The 20,364-nt window shown below is 39.3% G+C and overlaps 1 protein-coding gene across 1 annotated transcript in view; it reads right to left on the bottom strand.

Moving 5' to 3' along the window:
- LOC148647994 (von Willebrand factor A domain-containing protein 7-like) overlaps positions 1-20,364 on the bottom strand; it is a 123,270-nt gene that overhangs the window by 63,765 nt on the left and 39,141 nt on the right. The window contains exons 5-7 of the mRNA XM_088607468.1: positions 14,903-15,034; positions 12,246-12,432; positions 11,878-12,047 (exon numbers count right to left, since the gene is read on the bottom strand). Coding sequence (XP_088463594.1) covers positions 11,878-12,047; positions 12,246-12,432; positions 14,903-15,034 — 489 coding nt within the window. The remainder of the gene's footprint in view (positions 1-11,877; positions 12,048-12,245; positions 12,433-14,902; positions 15,035-20,364) is intronic.

Raw genomic sequence — 20,364 nt, forward strand, 5'->3', positions numbered from 1 at the left:
ATATGTGAAATATTTTATTCAATTTATTAATCCAATCTAATTTTACACATCCGGCTATGTAAAAATATAACCAAAAGGATTGCTGTAAAGGTGCGGTGGTTCTGTGTCTAAGCATCTTCGCTTGTGGCTGGAAGGTTGCTGGTTTGAATCTTGCAGCTCGTGGAGGAGTCCTACTCTGTTGAGCCCCTCGGCAAGGAACTCCACCCCAACTGCTCCAGGGATGCTGTATAAATGGCTGACCCTGCATTCTGACCCAAAGCTTCTCTCCCTGTCTATGTGTCTAATGAAGAGCAAGTTGAGGTATGTGAAAAGACAAATTCCTAATACAAAAAATTGTATATGGCCAATAAAGTGAACTTAAATTAAATTCCAAGCTGACAAGACTTAATGTATCTTCTCTGTAACTTCTCAGTTTACAGATCCTCCATGGTCATTCATTATTGATATTATTAATAATACACTCCGTATTGGAACATTTTTACAAAATATAAAAAGAGGCAATACAAGACGTTTCTCATCTAGAACTCTTCAGTTTACAGAATAATTCCCGCAGAGCCACACAACATTGTCACAACATAGTAAACAACAATGTGTGGGTCAAATTGTAACATGTCTGTCTTCACTGTCATGATATGGGTTTCAACATATTAATAAGCTGTTCTCCAGTTGTTGGTAATTGCAAAAAATTACTTCCATAATCACGAAGCCATCACTGATAATAATTCATCCAGATACACTCACTCATACCAGAGCGAACAACATGTATACGTACAGCTATATGTATAATAATGGACTATGTTTGTATATTCGGCTATGTAAGAAACAAAGCAAAAGTAATTTTCTGATCAGGCTTTGAACCGCCTACGTTACATCGTGCTACTTTACAGTCCATTCCCCATTTCCAGTATAAGGACAATACAAGTTTTGTTTTTTAAACGAATGTCAAAATGTTTCCAAAACATCCACTTTTGTTTTGTTTTGTTTGATGTTTTAGCTGTTTGGTTACAGGATTCCATATTAATATTACTATCAAGTGATATTAAACCACGACCCACTGTAAGTTACCAAATTAAAGACATTGATGAATAAAATATTTATGAATAATTTAAATATTTATGAAGGTGGAAGTACTTTTGTCCAACTAAGCAATCTTCCTTTTATAAAATATACCTATTTTTTAATCAGTTTAATGTTCAACATGCTGTAATTCACAGTCAAAATTGTTAAGTCTATACAGTATACTGAAATTCTGTAATTGGAAAAAGATTCTCCCTCAGCAGTGACTGGGATTCAAAACCACAGCTCAAACGCTGCACATGAGAAGTTAAGCTTTCTTAGTGCCACCTGGCTGTTTTACAAGGTACTTCCAGATACTATTATCCTATTTAAAAAACGTAAGGTACAGATCCAACCATTCAAAATGCACAGTACAAACCTGTACCGCACGCCACTACCCACAAGCCACTGTGGCGTACCACTGTATGTGATTGGCCAAAATGACCGAAAAGGGCACATGTGGTGCATTGGTTGGTAGTGAAAAGATTTAATCATTTAATCTCTTTACTGTGCATGTTTTAATCTACTTAGTATTGAACAGTTGTATGGAATTTTACAACTAAAGGGACGTTTTAGTAGCTGAGCATAAAAAAAATAGGAGCATAACACATCTGAAGGTCATAAACGATATTAATTTAGGAAGAAAAACATATTATGTAAACTGTACATTGCTGGTATTGGTAGTTTAAAGAAAAAAATACACACCAGTATTCCATTTCTCCCTAAACATTTTAAGCATCAAAGTCTGTGGTTATTTCGGAAACATTTTTACGCGCTCCTTCTGACCATGTTACTGTACGTTTATATACAGTGCTTTTTGAGAAAAGTGATAGTTTTAAGCTTTTCTGCAAATACGCTCGATATCGGAGTAAACAAAAGCATATGCTCAGAATTTGATTAATAGGGAATATAATATGGAATCACATATCCAAAGAAATTAATAACGATATAATTATATTCATGTACTGTAGCACAAACAGTAGTATAAGACTTTCTATTGATATGGCTGTTTCACTGCTTGTTCTGTGACTGTGTCAGTGGCGTGATAGCTTAAGTAACTGACTTATAATGCTAAGGTTGGTTGTTCAAGTCTAGCTATCACTATGAGTTCCATTTTAACAATCTTATGGACACTATTGACTTTTTTATATTTCTAAATATCACAACATGTTCGAATCTAAGTCATTTATTAATAACAATGAATATTTTCAAGCTGCTACTGATATCATTATCATCAATATGTGAAAAAAGTTAATCCTGTTTTTTTGTGGTCTGTAGCTCAAATCCTGCTTAACTAAAAATTAACACAAGAAGAGTATTATTGAACAATGCTGTGAGGCTAAAGAAATCAATAACGATATTAATTCAAAGATCTAAATATATTTAACACATACGCCTGACATTAGAGGGTGTGTCTGCTCACCTGTGCAGTCATGTCACCATCTTTCCTTCTGAATAGCTAGCTGGAATCTGTACTGTGTGGATCCCTTTAGATCTCCCTTCAGATTTAACAGGTTATTAGTGATATCTTCAGTGTGGCATTAACATTGGAATGTTCTTCCAAGTGTAAAAAGTGGCGATACTTAACGTGTCTCCTTCATAAATTTCCAGTTTACAGACCATACAAGATCATTTTTTATGAATAATGTCTTCCATATCGCATTAAAATTGGAATGCTTTTCACAGGTGTAAATCCATCTATTTTCTAACCGCTTTCTCCAGGACAGGTAACACTTTCACAACTCACCCTTCCCCCTGCCTGTCTGACTTCTTTTTTAACCCTTCTGTGCCCAAATCACAGCATATAAGAAAGAAACAAAGTGAAACTCAGAACGTACACATATGAAAATTCCTATTCTTTACTCAACAGCTTTTTCAAAACAACACCTAATGATGTTCAAATCATGATGTCCGTGATTTTTAAATAAAAACGACTACAATCTAATCTTTCCATGTTTGATCCCAAGAGGAATCACAGTACACATCTGCTTTGTTTAGCGATGGTATGTAAAATAAATCTAAATGGAGAGAAAGCTATGCTTAAAGTTGATTAAGATACTTAGAAGACAAAGATAATGATTTACGTTGCATTGTCAGATTGTGAATCAATAAAGGCTTTAATTAATCACGCTTTTATGTTTTAATTTAAAATGAAGCTAATGGGGACTCTCTTATTATTTCTCTCTTCTCTCTCTTATTGTCAAAACTTGTTCAGTTGTGGTTCTTTTGGTTTCACAGAGGCCTTCTCAGATAGTTGGGCATTCAGGTAGATTGCCAGGGGAAAACATTAGTAAATATATTTTGTTGAAGCAAGTCAGTTTTTTGCGACATATAAAATATTTTTTTTCAAGATAGATCTGATGACGAGGAAAAAACATCATGCACAAAAAGTGGTTATTAACTATCAAAACCTGTTTTTATCACTTTTAAAGTCAAGCAATTTCTAAGTTAAGCAGGACCACATCATTACATCTCATTTTTTATTTTTTTTAAATAAAATAATTCGATTGCCCAGACTAAGGGTGTTTATAATATCGTGGCATTATTATATAGGACGGACACAGTGACTCAGGCACTCATTGAATGAAAAACAGCGCTTTATTTTTCAGTACAGCTGGCACATCAGCCCCCTGCGCCCGCGCGCCAGCACAGAGAGAGACACACGCACACTTTTTCATTGACAAAAATGAATACCACACTCTTGTTTAACGCATACAGGCAGCTGAAGCACCACGTCTCTGCCCGTAAAAAGTCTTTGTCTCCATGCTATGGCTGCTGTAACGAACAGTTCTTTCCAGACCCTATGCGGACGACACAATCCGACGAAGTGGGGAAACACTGGGGAAACGTCATGCAGGAATACGGGGCAGAAGACAGGGGGGCGTGTCCAAGGTGCGCTGGTGCACGGGGGAGGCGTGGCCGAGGCGAACAATCCCAAAGAGTAATCCTTAGAGTATCCAAAAACACATGAGTAAGTCCAAAACCAGGAGATCCATCAGAACAAAGAATTAAAAACCACGAAGACCGGGTCGGAACCGGCGGACGGGGAACGGGAACGGGAACAGAGGTTAAAACCTTAACGGGACCAGGCACTTCCAGGTCCCGGACTCGCACGATATGGAAATCATATGCAGAGCCCGGATGAGCGTCAGCGCCTGGCTTTTAAGGTGGGCTGGGAAAAGGGAACAGGTGCAGAGAATAAAGTCTGAAGTGAAAGGGCTGGAGCACCCTTAAGGAGGGGGAACTAATATCGTGACAGCTGCTGTAGTGCATTTTCGTGGATGTTTTTCTAATGTGATCTCAGCCCAATCCCTTGCTGTATATATATTGTAACGCTTACGGCCGACAAGCAGTGTGTGTAAGAGCCGGCGTACCAGAGCGGGTGACGTCACCGCCCTTCCCTGTGATAGCAGGACCACAGCTACTGGGCTGTGAAGAGATCTCTCTTTGGCTCACGGGGCTAGGTCGCTGCAGAGAGACACGAAAGTCCCGGGTTCGAGCCCTGGACGGTGCAGGGGCTGACCTAATGCGGCAAGGGTGCCTGCCTGAGCCCCGTTGTGTTACATTGGTGTCAGAAGTGGGATGGGATAGCCCTTCGCTGGGGACGGCGATTTAAGCGGGGGAGAGTGTAACGCTTACGGCTGACAAGCAGTGTGTGTAAGAGCCGGTGTACCAAAGCGGGTGACGTCACCGCCCTTCCCTGTGATAGCAGGACCACAGCTACTGGGCTGTAGAGAGATCTCTCTTTAGCTCACGGGGCTAGGTCGCTGCAGAGAGACGCGGGAGTCCCGGGTTCGAGCCACCTATACTTTGGGCCGACCAGATGCGGCAAGGGCGCCCGCCTGAGCCCCCGTTGCATTACATTGGTGTCAGAAGCAGGGCGGGATAGCCCTTCGCCGGGGACGGCGATTTAAGCGGGGGAGAGTGTAACGCTTACGGCCGACAAGCAGTGTGTGTAAGAGCCGGCGTACCAGAGCGGGTGACGTCACCGCCCTTCCCTGTGATAGCAGGACCACAGCTACTGGGCTGTGAAGAGATCTCTCTTTGACTCACGGGGCTAGGTCGCTGCAGAGAGACGCGGAAGTCCCGGTTTCGAGCCCCGGACGGTCTTGGGGCCGACCTAATGCGGCAAGGGCGCCCGCCTGAGCCCCCGTTGCGTTACAATATTATATTCTCATGTACGAGTAGATAAGGTTCATTGTCTTCCAACGAAAGGCAGGTTCCTTTCGCCCAAGACCAGCCAATCAGGAACTGGTAGGGCAGGTTAACCCCACGTGGGTCTCTGATGCACATGAAACTTTCAACCAATGAACAACCTGCAGTTCCTCTAGGTAAAAACAGGCAACACAGAGGGCCTGTAGCACGGTTTGCAGGGCAGAACAGGTTCCGAAAGGCAGAGCAGTTCCCAAGGGCACAGGACATTCAGCCTCAGGGCTCCACATGAGCATCCTCAGACTCAGCCCGGACAACCACGTAACGGCCAGTGTGTCCGAGTGCACGACTTTCCTTTGTTCTAAGACTCGAGGACGGAGGTTGCCAGCACGTAACCAAGGGATCCACCCGAGGTTAGCATCAGCAGCAAGCCTCGTGAACAGCTGAACAGCCTCGTAGCTGAATCACTATTCAGAACTAGCGCTTCATCAGGAACAAACCGGTCTTCCTGACCTGCTGGGACCCGCAGTCATTTTTCTCCTGTTCACAAACTCTGCTAGTAAGCCAGAACTAACTAGCTGGTTTTCAGAGAGCATCAGCACCGCATCGCAGGAATCTCTCCCATCATGTCGCAAGGCAACAGCACAGCCTGGCACCGAGCCAGATAGCGCAGATTGGAAAGCAACAGCCTGCCACTGCTTCTTTGTCCGCGGGAGATCTGGATGGATTGGATGAGTATTCAACATTCTGCATTACTGCTCGAGAATTTAATTGTTATCTCAACCAGTTGATATCAATTTAATTCCTAAGCGTTATGTACTTGTTTTGAGTATCTAGTGTAGAAGTTGTAACCAAGTTCATTTACAAAACGGTTTAAATGAATGATATAATGAACGTATGTCCCTCTTGGTTTGTGACTGAATTGGTTTGTGATTGAATATATACCTGTTGTATTCTGCTAACCCTCACTATAAGATCTGTTATGTTTATATGCACCTTTAAAGTATTAATAAATGTATTCTCGTGTATTAGTACCCGTGTGTGTGCATTGTTTGAGTTATCCCGCAAGGTTGGATTCTAATACCATCAAAAGAATCATTTTGTGACTAATTGCTACAATTAAGAATTGTCCCAGTAAATGCACAACCCCTACATTACTGGTGCCTTGTGAGAGGATACTACATTCCCTATTAATCAAATTCTAAAAAGTATGCATTTTTTACTGCGATAATGAGTGTAAGTATTCGCAGAAAAGGTTAAAACATGATAACTTTTTACAAAGTATATAAACTTAATATAGTCAGAAGGAGCACGTAAAAGCATTTCCAAAATAACAACATGTAAGACTTTGATGCTTAAAGTGATTAGGAAGAAAGTGGAAAACTGGTGTGTATTTTTTCTTAAAATACCAATACCAGCAATATACAGTTTACATAATGTTTATGTTCCTAATTTTTTTTTATGAGCAATCTCTGGGAAACCATTGTAGGCATGGTGAATCGGAGATTATCAAAACTTTGTATGATTGAAAACGAATATGTGATCTGATCAACGAAATGCTGTGGTTATACTTTTGTCAATGAAAAAATAGTATTTTCGTGTCGCAACAGTTAAACTGATGCAGACGGTTACAAAAAAAGTGGTCCATGGTAATCCTTTGAGTTTACAGCCTGTCCAAGGTCATTCATTATTAGTAATATCAGCCGTAGAGACTTTGAAGCATGAAATATTTCTGCAAAATTAAAATATTTATGACGAAGGTGGAAGGTTGTGTACTTTTGTCCTACTGAGCAATCTTGCTTTTACAAAATATACTGACTTTTTAATGTTTTTAATGATTAACATGCTTTAATACACAGTTTAAAATCAGTAAAAGTCTAAAGAGTATATAACTTAAATTCTTATTTGGAAAAAGATTGTGCCTCAGCAGTGAAACTGGGCATTTTCTGGCGACAGCTCAAATGCTGTACATGAGATGTTAAGCTTTATAAGCTCCACCTGGCGGTTTTAAAAGTTCTTACAAGGTGTTTCTAATTACTATTATCATAATCTAATTTGCATGTGGTATAATGTGGTTTGATGAACCACGCCTACCGCATTTAAAAGCAGTGTACGTTAAGCATTTTGAATGCTGTAACTGTAACTGTATCCTGACAAAATGAAGCCTTGATAAAATGGCATGGAGACCTAGGGTACCAGGGTCTACCAGGGCAGCTGTCATCAAGTTTCCCCCAATATGGAAACACCAGCCTTAGTTCATGTGTTATTTTTTCTGAAAATTTAACACCGGTTTGCCTGAAACCAGACTGCTTTTGTGCACTAAGCATTTTGAGTATCATGTTGACCATTTTAAGCCATCTAGTCACGCAGTGAAAATATTTTATTATCACTGGTGATTGAGGGCAATTGAAACTTACTCCTCAATGTCACTTTGACAGAGTTCCTTTGTCCCATTTCTGAAAGCCAGTCCAGAAGGGTGGAGTTTAAGCCAGACAAAGCAAAATTGCACACTACTATGATTACTATGTAGCGGTCTTGCCATGACCAGTCTTTTATTCAGATCAGAATGTCTTTAGGATCAGCTTTCCAATACCATCGGCAGGAAACAACCATGATTGGCCAACCTTCAGCTTCTGACAAAAGCTGTATAGAATGTGTGGAGGAACAATCCCACAGAGGCATATCAAAGGCTAATCATTTCCATACATCAGCACAGTGTTAATGATGTAGCAACAAGGCTTGCTATTACACTCAGAATTAAGTGTTCAGAAATATTATGTTACAACTTTAGGTGACTAAGAGGAGTCTTGAAGAGTTAAGATAAAGTTTGTGCAACCTGGCAGAGTAAACACTTCTTGATTCCAAACAGAGGGGATGTTTGCTGAGATATGGGGGATGCCCTGATCAAAAACATTGATCAAAAACAATTGTAAAGTTTACCTTGTGATACCTAGGCAATTAAGTCATGGGCCAATGTTTGTGAATGAGCAGTACATAAACACATTAAGACCACAGAAACAGGATAAGAAGAAGATAAAGAAAAAAGAGAGAAAGAAGGTCAGACCACACCAGGGGAGTTGGAACTTAAAGATTGTGTCAGAGGAGAGCCCCTCATGATCGTCCAAATAAAACTTGATGGAGCTAAATATCTCAATATTGCTAGAGAGAGCTTGCTATTCTGTGTTTTAGGGAACCTGGGTTTCCTGGTTAAAAGATACCTCGGTTAGAGATGTGTTTCCTGCATAGGGTGCATTTGTAGAATAAGAAGATAGGCTCCTATTTATGTTATGGCACATGGGTTTGCAGAGAGAGAGATTTAACTGCATTCATTTAGAAAAGCAGCTTATATCTAAATTTGGCCTCCATAAGCATTAAGAGTTTAAGACTTTAATGCTGTAAGTATTAATAGTTTAAAAATAAGAGTTTAATACTAGTAGAAGTCTAGGGTTTTTCAGGGTGATTAGGATGTGTAGGAAACACATTGTCTGTAAATACTGTACGCATACAGTAACCTGTATGTTTTGATGTGTGTAGTATAGTGTTTATATTATCATCATTAATATTTTTTCAATCAAGTGTGCCTGGATTATTTCCAGAAAAGTTGTGCCAGAGAATAAAGAATTAATGTACCTTTAATTATACCTGCTATGGTACAAATGCAGCCATTCAAAGTGAGCGGTCCAGAGACGTACCGCAGGTAAGATGACACGGGGTACCGCGGTGCATGATTGGTTGACCGACAGGGGCACTCATGGTCCATTGGTCTGTCGTAGAAAGACTTACTGTAAATGTCTTTACTGTGCCCGTTGTAGATATTGAATTTTACCACTGAAGGGAAATCTTAGTAGCTGAGCATAAAAAGAATAGGAGCATACTGTAACGCGTGTGAAGGCCATAAACGATATTAATTTTGGAACATAAACATACAGTATATAGCTGGTCTTGGTACTTTAAAGAAAAAAATACACACCAGTATTCCATTTCTCCCTAAACATTGTAAGCTTCAAGTCTTTAACTAACGTGATACCGGAGTCAACAAGCATACTTTTAGAATTTGACTAGCTGTGTTTATGTAGAAAAAGCGATTAGGTTTATGAGCAATCTAATTACCTATTCGCTTAAAACGCTATATAAAATAAAGTTTATTTAGAGATGAATGATCAGTCGCAGTTTAAATGATGGGAGTCAGGAAACTAACACACAGCGCCACCAGATTTAATAACGCAATAAAAACGCTATAAAATAATGTGACTAGGCACAGAAAAAGTTTACAGCACAGTACAATAATAAATGCTGACCATGACTTTAGAAGCATAAATTACCTTACACTCAATTTAAACACAAGCTGTCTTTCTGTATGAACCTCTAAGCTGGTTCATACAGAAAATGTAGAAATGCATTAGCCTGATTATGATTAAAAAACACATATAATTAAACACGCATTTGCGATTTAAATCAGGACACGATTTAAATCAATATAAATGTTTATATTGTAACGCATACTGTCCAGCCTCCATTTCTCTATAAAAATTTACTCTGTTGCACACACACACACTAGAAGCAGGAACCGCTGTCAGAAGGGAAGATATGTTCAAAATATCGCAAATATCGATCATGTTGCGATATTTTGAAATATAAAAGTCAATTGATTGTCCATAATATCGCTTACCTATTTTTTCGAAGAAATGTTTGTTAAAAGAAAAGTCCAGCACTAGCTGGATTTGAATACACAACCTCCCAGTTGGTAGTCACGCACCTAGACCAGTCGGCTACAAGACAGCTCGCATGAACAGGCAGGCGAAACACCCCTACACAGCCCTGTCGCAGCACACAAATACCGTTATTAAATTCTTTAGATACGCGATTCCATATTATATTAGCAGAAAAGCTTAAAACTACCACTTTTTCACACGCTATTTCACATGCTAGTTAAATACTTCAATGCTTAAAATCGTTAGGGAGAAATGGAATGCATTTTTCCCTTAAAGTGCCGATTCCTGGAATCTGACTGGCTGACACCCCTCTGAAGTGGTTCCATAAAATCTGGTATACGGAAAAGAAAGCGTTGATAAATACAAGTGTCTTTTAATACACTCTTTGCTGTGCTCTTGAGGATCCTTGTGATATTTTAAGCTCTAGTTGAATGATAGGTGTCGCATTTTAAATCATTTTCGTAGTTAGAAATTATGAAACGCCCTGTTAAAAGCAAGGAAGTTTTTATGCCCGTTGAAGTAAAACAAAATGCCCGACGTGATACTGCGACACTCCCACCGGGGTATGCCGCGAAATACCTCACCCATTTTGAATGGCTGCATCTGTATATTGGAGAAATCACTTACAAGTTGGGAGTTATGAATATTTATTTTACTTGTTGACTAAACCGATCGGTCATATCCTGATTTTCACCATTTTCATATAACCCCCATTTGTAACAAATATGAATATCTTGGGGAACACATTTGGTGTGGCACTCTACCTGGAAGTCACCTGTCAATCAGGCAAGTATGAGCAACCAATGAGCACCCTGATTTGCGGGGAACAACACCACACTTGATTATGTCACAACCAAGCGCTATCTGTGATTATACTAATTAAAATCTAATGCATAGCAATAGAAACACACTGTAACTATGAACCAAAACCTGGCAACCTTACAAGCTAAAGAACCAGGCTTAGAGAGTGACTCTTTAAGCCAACAGTATTCTGCCCAAGAGTTTCTCTGCAACACTAAAAGTTTTGTCACTAATTACTGTAATTGTAATTTGACCTGATCAACTAAATTAATACAGTTGGACTGTTGATGATAAGTCTGAATACCAATGTTAATTTAGAGTAGCAGCTGCAACAAAAGGATCAAACTGTTTTTCTCCCCACATACAGTATTTTGCACTTGCAGTCTATTTTTTGCACACATTCTAGGAAAGCCAACGTCAACCTGACTCTATTTAATTCTTTTAGTGTGAGGCTAAGTGAAACTACCTCTTTTCTGGCACGGAGGGGAAAACTATTGGCATGCAACTCTAGAACTCTAGAACAGCTTGGCTAGTATTTAGCTTTTGATCAGTATAAATTAAGTGTACACAGAATAAACCTTGAGAACTATACTTGCCTTTGAGTGTATCAATATGAAGGCATAAACCCAAATAATTTTTGCAATTGACACCCGAAGAAGGTTCCACAGCCTAAACGTTGTTTTCTTTCTTTTCAGCATGGAATAAACATTTACTTGTTCCTTTGCAGCCTACGCATGCTGACACAGCTGCCTACTTGATTTAAATTGATGTTTTGCACATTTATTGATGTATGAAGTCAACTGTATGTTGTAAACTTTGATTTTATCTGCATAAATTGCTTTTTCATTTTGTCAGATTGATTCCTAGTAGCCCTTAAAGTACTCTTCCCCCATTTAATGTTCCACTGACTAATTGTTCCAGTAATTCAAATCAACCCTACAGTGGTAATAGTATCAGGTATTGCAATGTCATACAATACCTGATATTTCCTTTGTAACATTCATTTGGACAGTTGTAATACTGAATAATTATTTGATGTGTATTTGTATTAATGATTTCTAGTGATTGTATTTGATAATTGTTTAAATAATTTGATTAAATACATAATACTTGTGTGCTGCATTTATGTATCAGTATATTATCATACATTACCCACCGGGATCATTAAAGGGCACCAGAATATAAGCAGAGGGTTCACTGGGGGTTCCACGTTTTGTGTCTATAATGGAGATGAATCTTCTCTTTGCTTCTTCTATGCTATCAGACATACTGCTTGTGGTGTCAATGACAAAACAGAGCACAAAAGGACGATAAATTCCCATCAACCTGAAAGACAGAGGAAGAGGCATGTGTGAGAAACATTAGAAATGAAAAGTGAAATTAGGGGTTTAGAAAGTGAAATACAGAACTGCACTTCGATGGCCTATATGACATAGCATTGTTCAATTACAGTAGATGTACTGTCACCCTGAATGATTGGCACCATGACACATTAAAAAGAAGAATGTTCAGAGCTGTTCATACCATAGAAACTCATCATCTCCAGCTGCATTGCGGATGTCCTGCAGCAGTTCCATAGTAGCTGTGGTGGCTATCTGTGCTGCGATTTCATGCAGAGTGCCATGATCTGAACTGTAAGTATCCTTATTGATACCTCCACGGGGGATATCATCGCTAGTAAAGTCAGACAAACCGCCATGGCTACACTTCCCTAGAGTTGGAGAGATAGAGTATAAAAGTGAGAAAGAGAGGGAAAGACAGACAGAAGAACAAACAGGGAGAGAGAATAAACTATATATTAACATATACAGTGGTGCTAGAAAGTTTGTGAACCCTTTAGAATTAACTGAATTTCTGCATAAATTTGACCTAAAACGTGATCAGACCTTCATCTAATTCATAAAAATAGATAGAGAACCAACCCAATAAAACAAATAACACACAAAAGATTATAATTTGTCATTCAAAATGATCTAACATTAAATGTCTATGTTGGAAAAAGTATGTGAACCTATGCTTTCAGTAACTGGTGTGACCCCCTTAAGCAGGAAAGACTTCAACCAAATGTTGACAGTAACTGTTGATCTGTTTTGGCTTGGAGAAATGTTGGCCTATTCCTCCTTACAAAACTGCTTCAACTCAGTGATGTTAGTGGGCTTTCTTGCATGAAGTCTGCACTTCAGGTCCTGCCACAGCATTTCTATTAGATTATGCTCTGGACTTTGACTTGGTCATTTCAAAAGGCTAAATTTCTTCTGCTTCAACTATTATTTGATAGACTGACATGTGTGTTTAGGATCTATGTCTTGCTGCAAGACCCACCTACTGATGAGCCTGACATTCTCCTGTAGAATTTGCTGGTTCAATCCAGAATTCATAGTTCTGATAATGATGGCAAGCCTTCCTGGTCTCGTGGCAGAAAACAGCCCCAAACCATGATACTGCCACCACCGTGTTTCACGGCTGGGATGAGGTTCTTATGTTGGAAAGCAGTGTTTGGTTTTCGCTAAACATAACGTTTCTGATTTATATTTTCAACTCATCCATCCACAGAACATTCTTCCAGTCGCCTTCTGGCTCATCCAGGTGGTGTTTAGCAAACTTTAAACAACCAACAATGTTCTTCTTGCAGAGTAGTGGCTTCCTCCTTGCTATCCTCCCATGCACACTATTCTTGTTCAGTGCTTGCCTGATGGTGGACTGATGGTGGACTCATGAACACTGACATTAGCCAGTACAAGAGAGTACAGTACAGCCTGCAGATCCTTAGACATTACCCTGGGGTTCTATGTGATGTCCGGGAATATTATATGCCTTGCTCTTGGAGTGATTTTTGTTGGATGACCACTCCTGGAGAGACTAATATTAGTGTTAAATTTTCTCCATTTGTATACTATCTGCCTGACAGAGGATTGGTGAAGTCTTTAGAAATCTTTTTGTAACCTTTTCTTGTAACCTGATGAGCATCGACAACTCTTTTTCTGAGGTTGTCAGAAATCTCCTTTGATCGAGGCATGGCATGACTCAAGTTTCTCTTCTAAATAGGGCAGGGCCACCGAAACTCACTCATCCCATTGACTGACACTCCGGACTCTAATTATCCCCTTAACTGTACTGACAATCCTAGAGGTTCACATACTTTTTTCGACAAAGACATTCAATGTCTTTTCATTCTTATCAATAAATGAATGATAAAGTATATCCTTTTGTGTGTTATTTGTTTTATTGGGTTCTCTATTTTTATGACTTAGGTGAAGATCTGATCACATTTCTAAAGGGTTCAAAAATTTTCTAGCACCACTGTATAAGTATAGTTAAAGTTTGTGGTAAGAGAGTAGATAATGTTGTTTATTGAAGTTTGAAAAGAATATATTGTTACTAACAACAGTGATATAATGTCCAGGGCCTTAAATTGCTGTCTGTAATTGTCCATGTAGATATTATTATATAGTCGTAGTGATGATCACATTTTGAACGATTGTATTAAGAGGCCAGAGACATTCTACTGAACTGTCTTTTACCTTTCACCTATAAACTACATCTTTCCATGACTCTTATACTGTTTTGTACTAAATGTAATCAATTTTCATGTTTGTAAATTAATTTTCTCATTGCAATGTTTCACTGGACATGGTAACATTCCTAGCAATCTGTCACATGCTGTTTGTGTTCAGTCTCAGTGTAGATATACCAATCATTAACTTTATAAACACAACCCAGTTTTCTCCCACAGCCCAAAGACATACTGTATTAGTAAGTTAAATGGCTTCTGGAAATCATTGCCCCATGTGTGTGTCTGTGCTTGTCTGTGTGTGTCCCTTGATGGACAGGTGTCCCCTCCAAGGTGTATCTTGACTTGTGCTCATTGATTGCCAGAAAAGGCTCTGGCTCCCCTGCAACCCTAAATTGGATGTAATGTTTTGACAAAGAGTAGATGGATGTTTATGGACAAGAAATAAGTAAAATTAGTGGTTGACACGGTAATTTGTTAGGACTGAATGCCAATAAATATCTGTCCTTATCAAGATGAAGGAAATACTTGAGGAATATTAAGACTGAAAGCCTAACAGAAACAAAATGTCCTCATAAGCACTAGAATTAACAAATAATATTAAATATATAGTTGTAGTTTAATTAGTTTAATTTAGTTTATTATAACAGGTGTAACTGGTTTACAATACCTTTTGGCTTTGATGCCCAAGGATTGAGATCATAATACCCCGACGTGAGCTTCTTTCTTTGTAATATACTCTCGAGGATGTTGGTTGGACATGTCCCCTTAGCACAGTCACTGCATGTTGGCTCACCTTTAGCTGAAGGAAAATATGACAAGTTTTGTAAGTAGTGTTGATGGGTGGAACAGCCAGATGACAGTCACAGAAACTCAGAGATAACGACACAGTCCTGACATGTAAATCTATTATACATTAAGTAGAGAAAGAATATTAATGCACAAATATATGTTACGGTTGACATCCCTCCCCTAGGGAGCACTCCATTTCACTCCTGTCAATAGTTCTCTGTGATCATTCATATGTGTTCCAGGTGTGCCTTGTTGTGTCTCCCCCTATTTATTCTTAGCTCCTCCAGGGCTCAGGGGTCAACATTTGGGCACAGATGTCACCAGGCCCGCCTAGCACCAGGATACCCTACAGATGCAGTCATTCAAAGTGATAAGCGCGGTACAAACCTGTACCATGAGCAAATCATTACGTCATAGCGCATCATAACGCATCATACCGCGGTACGTGATTGGCTGGCCAAAATGACCGACAAGGGGAACTCGTGGTGCATTGGTCGGTCGTGGAAAGATTTAATCATAAAATGTCTTTACTCTGCACGTTTTAAATCGCTTAGTATTGAATATTTATATGGAATTTTACCACTAAAGAGAATTTTTAGTAGCTGAGCATAAAAAGAATAGGAGCATAATGCATCTGAAGGTCATAAACGATGTTAATTTAGGAACATAAACATATTATGTAAACTGTATATTGCTGGTCTTGGTATTTTAAAGAAAAAATACACACCAGTATTCCATTTCTCCCGAAACATTTTAAGCATCAAAGTCTTACATGTGGTTATTTTGGAAACGTTTTTATGTGCTCCTTGCTCCTTCTGACCATGTTACTGTACTGTTTATACAGCATACAGTACTTTGAGAAAAGTTATAGTTTTAAGCTTTTCTGCAAATATGCTCGATATCAGAGTAGTAGAAGTTGATTAATAATGAATATAATATGGAATCGCATATCTAAAGAAATTAATAACAATATAATTATATTCATGTACTGTAACACACACAGTAGTATATACACATATCTATTGATATGTGTACAGCTGTTTCACTCTTGCTCACGGGATTGTGTTAGTGGCATGATGGTTTAAGTTCCTGACTTATAAGCAAGAGGTTGGCTGTTCAAATCCAGCTATTGCCTTAAGTTTTATTTTAACAAACATTTCTTTGAAAAACTAAAATAGCAATATTATGGACAATTTATTGACTTTTTTATATTTCTAAATATGTTCGAATCAAAGTCATTTTTTAATAACAAAACGAATAGTCACCGTCTTTCCCTCTGAATCGCTCCAGTATCAGGAACCTCTATCATGTGGATCCCTTTAGATCTCCCTTCAGATTTAAAAGGTTATTAATAATATCTTCAGTGTCACATCTTCCCAGTTTAGCTGATCTTTTGCTGCATACACATGCTTCCACAGCTCCCTAGGTAAATTATCATACTTGACTGAGAAAGCTTTAGAGAACTTAACATTTTTATTATCAACAAATTGTAAATACGACGTTTACATTGGCATTATTAATTTTTCACTTGAGTGTATAGAGGGGTGTCAGCTGTCAATGAGAACAGACCTCCCCCTCTTAGGCTGAGCAAATGATTTTCTTAATTTTTAAAAAATAAATTACAAATTTGATATAAGATATAAACATTTACTGCAATACAATACTGTAACATTTCGGCTGCGAATCCTTCTTCACGTGTGAGGGTCTTCAGCTCAAAATGAAACGCTTGGAGTTTGTAATGTAGGGTGCTCTGGACGGGTTAAACTTTAATGCAGGAAAAATGTATTTCCCAGAAGCTACAGTATACTGATTCTTATGGAAGCCCATTTCCACCAGGGAGTAAAAAACACACACACACTTTCATTGACAAAAAGTAACGCCACACTCTCTTGTTTAAAGCACCATGTCTCTTTCCATTAAAAGGAGGAGACACTTTACACTTTAACTCTTCGGTTCACAGAGGAATTTCACCAGAGCCTCTTCTCTTTTTGTGTTTAATTTTTAGTTTAGCAGGATCCAAGCAGGATTTCAGATGAAAGGCAGTGATCTCAATCAAGCCCAAATCATAGTTGAACCAGTTCAGAGCCTACATTACATTTTAGCGTTTCATTTTAAGCAGAAGACCCTCACACCTGAAGAACACTTCACAGCTGAAACGTTGTGTTTTTTCTCTTCTTTTTTATGCATGTGTACAATGTTGTAATACAGTTTTAAAATAATTAAAAGCCTAAACAGTATCAACTTTAATTCTTATCTTTATCAATATATCTATAAAGTGGTATTTAAAAAATAAAAACGACTACAATCTAATCTTTCCACGTGTGATCCCAAGAGGAATGACAATATGCTCCTGCTTTGTTTAGTGATGGTATGAAAAATAAATCTAAACGAAGAGAAAGCTATGCTGAAAGTTGATTAAGATACTTAGAAGACAAAGATAATGATTTACGTTGCATTGTCAGATTGTCAATCAATAAAGGCATTTAATTAATCACGTGTTTTAAGTTAAAATGGGGCTAATAGAAACTATCTTATTATTTTTCTGTTCTCTCTCTTACTGCCAAAACTCATTCAGTTGTGGTTCTTTTGATATCCGGTTGCTTTCTATTGCAGATGTGCTCCTGCAGAGACTTTTTTTCCTCATAGCACTTTACACTTAAACTACTGAGTGAAATAGGTTTAATACAGATAGGTAGCCGTGTACAGCATGCATAGTCTGCAAAGAAACAAGCACCAGCACAGTGAAGTCCCCACATTTCCCTCTGAATAGCTACTAAATAGGCAGTGAAAACATTTGTCTGTCTTTCCATGGGGGGAAGGGGGACTGTCTTTCATTGGAAAGTACGCCTGTTCTATTCTGAGAATGCCTGTGGTCTTTTCGCTGATATATATATATATATTCGTATGAACTAAACATGCAGAAGTTACATAGTTCACAGTCACAGTCAGGTGCCTCAGCCAGTCGCGGCTGGCATCATCCAAATCGATAAAGTTGCCGGGGCATCTGAAGCGTGGGCAGGAGTATAGGAGGTGGTTGGCTGTCTGCTCCTTGCCATCGCCGTATTCGCAAGTTGGGTCACCAGTGAGACCCCACTTGTGTAGGGTGGCCCGGAAACAGCCATGTCCGGTTCTTAGTCGGTTCAGCTTGACCAAGGTTTGTCTGGGTAGGTCATTTCCAGCGGGTTTGTTGGATACTTTGTCAATAAATTGTTTCAGTCTGTGGTTGTTATTATTTCACGTGTCTTGCCACTTTTTGTTAGCCCATTAGTGCCATTGTCGTTGTTTGCTTCTTTCATAAGGCGCTTCATTGTGTTAGAAGGTGAGTGCCGGTTTTCTAATTAGAGGATTGTGGTGTTCCGGTTGAAGATGGAATCGTGCAGCAGGTGGTTGGAGTCATCCGAGGCTTTCAGTGCAAGGTTGATGCAACTTGCTTCTCTGCGAAGGTTAGGTGGGGAGATGCTGCTGAGAATTGGTAGCAATTCAGTGGGCGTTGATCTAATGCACCCGGTTATAATGCGCATGCTGTTGTTCAGGGCTGTGTCTACCTTCTTCGTGTGGCTGCTGTTGTGCCAGGCAAGAGAGCAGTACTCAGTTACCGAGAAGGCCAGAGAAAGCACAGAGGTACGTAAGACGGTGAAATTTGCACCCCAGCTAGTGCCAGCTAGTCTTCGCAGGAGGTTGTTCCTTGCTTGGATTTTTGCTGCTGTTTGTTGGAGATGTTGTTTGAAGGTCAGTGAGCGGTCAAGGATATTTAGGGCTTTTCTCAAATGGAATAGTTTTGTCTTCGCACTTGACGTTGATTGTTATGTTAGCAAGGCAATTGGCGAGGTGGAAATAAGTTTTAACCTCCAGTCTTTGAAGTAGCAGTTCAGCTTGTTCAGGTCATTCGATAGTATAGTTTCTATTGCTTTGATGTCTGTGAAGCAATGCATAATAGCAATGTCGTCTGTGTATATGTACTTTTTGGCAGTTGTACATGACAGGTCAGCTGTGTAGATGTTAAACAGCATTGGCGCCAGCACCGAGCCTTGTGGGACGCCATTCTTAAGGTAAAATTTCCTGGAGGTTTCGTTGCCCAGTTTAAGGTAAATGATCTGTTAGAGATTAGTTCTTGGATAAAGAGGACCATTTTCATGTTTGGGATGGTACGAAGCAGTTTGAGTATGATTCATTTATGCCAGACTGTGTCATAAGCTGCTGTTAAGTCCACAAGAACAGCACCTGCTTTCTTTTTTTCTTGGAAGCATTGTTTGATATCATCAACCATACAGCAGACCTGGTCGGTTGTTGATCTATTTGTCCTGAAACCTTCTTGTTCATTTGGGAGCTGTGGGTCTACGATAGAGCTTATTCTGTTGTATATTAGCCTTTCCATAAGCTTGAAGGTGATGCAGAGGAGGCTGATTGGCCGGTAGCTTTTTGGGTCCTTAGGTGGTTTGTTTGGTTTAAGAATAGCGATGACTTTTGCTGTTCTCCAGATCTTAGGCATTTTGTTTAGTAATAGGCAATTGTTGAAAAATGCTAGTAGCCATTCTAAGGCAGGTGCAGAGAGGTGGGTAAGCTGTTCAGGATGCAGGTGGTCAAGTCCTGGAGCTTTCCCTGCCTTGAGGGTGGAAATCGCTGCAATCAGTTCAGAATAGGTGAAGCTGCTGTGACTGTAATCATCTGCTGAGCTGGCTCGCCAGCTGTCATGAATCTCTTGTTTAACTTTCCTGGCAAACTGCTTGTCTATGTGGATTGGTTTGCCGCTGTCAATAAGCACCTTTGCGATGTCTTTGGCTTTGACCTGGTTTTCGGTTTGTGGTTTATGGCTTTGGCCGGTCAGTCGGTTGATGGTTTACCAGGCTCTTCTACTGGAGTGCTTCATGTCCATTTCAGAGACGTGTTGTTCCACTCTTGTTCCCTTTTGTTGTCCAGGTATTCTATTAGAGCCAAGCCGTTGGATTGCAATCTTTCTGTTGTGGTTGCTGACTCAAGTTCAGAGGCTAAGTTTGTACATTCTTCGTCCCAGATGGGAATGTAGGTCTTTCGGAAACCTCTTGGGATATTATTGTTAGATGTTATGATTTTCACTGATAAACTTGTGTTAACATAAACTACAGTATACTTAAGAGTTATTAAACCAGTTGTTATTTATTTTTTGGCACAGCCAGCTGGCTGTGCCTGCTAGAGCACCACAATTCACACTCAACCACATCACAGATCACAGATCAGTCCCAGTGTGTCAGATTTTGCTGTTTGATCTGTGCTTGATCTTTGATCTGTGCTTTAATAGAGAGCTTATCTCTGTAAATATATTAATATCAAGTGGCATTAAATACAACTTTTTTGTATAGATGA

Source organism: Lepisosteus platostomus, chromosome 15 (assembly GCF_059453375.1).
Source record: "Lepisosteus platostomus isolate fLepPlt1 chromosome 15, fLepPlt1.hap1, whole genome shotgun sequence".
Classification (NCBI taxonomy): Eukaryota; Metazoa; Chordata; class Actinopteri; order Semionotiformes; family Lepisosteidae; genus Lepisosteus; species Lepisosteus platostomus.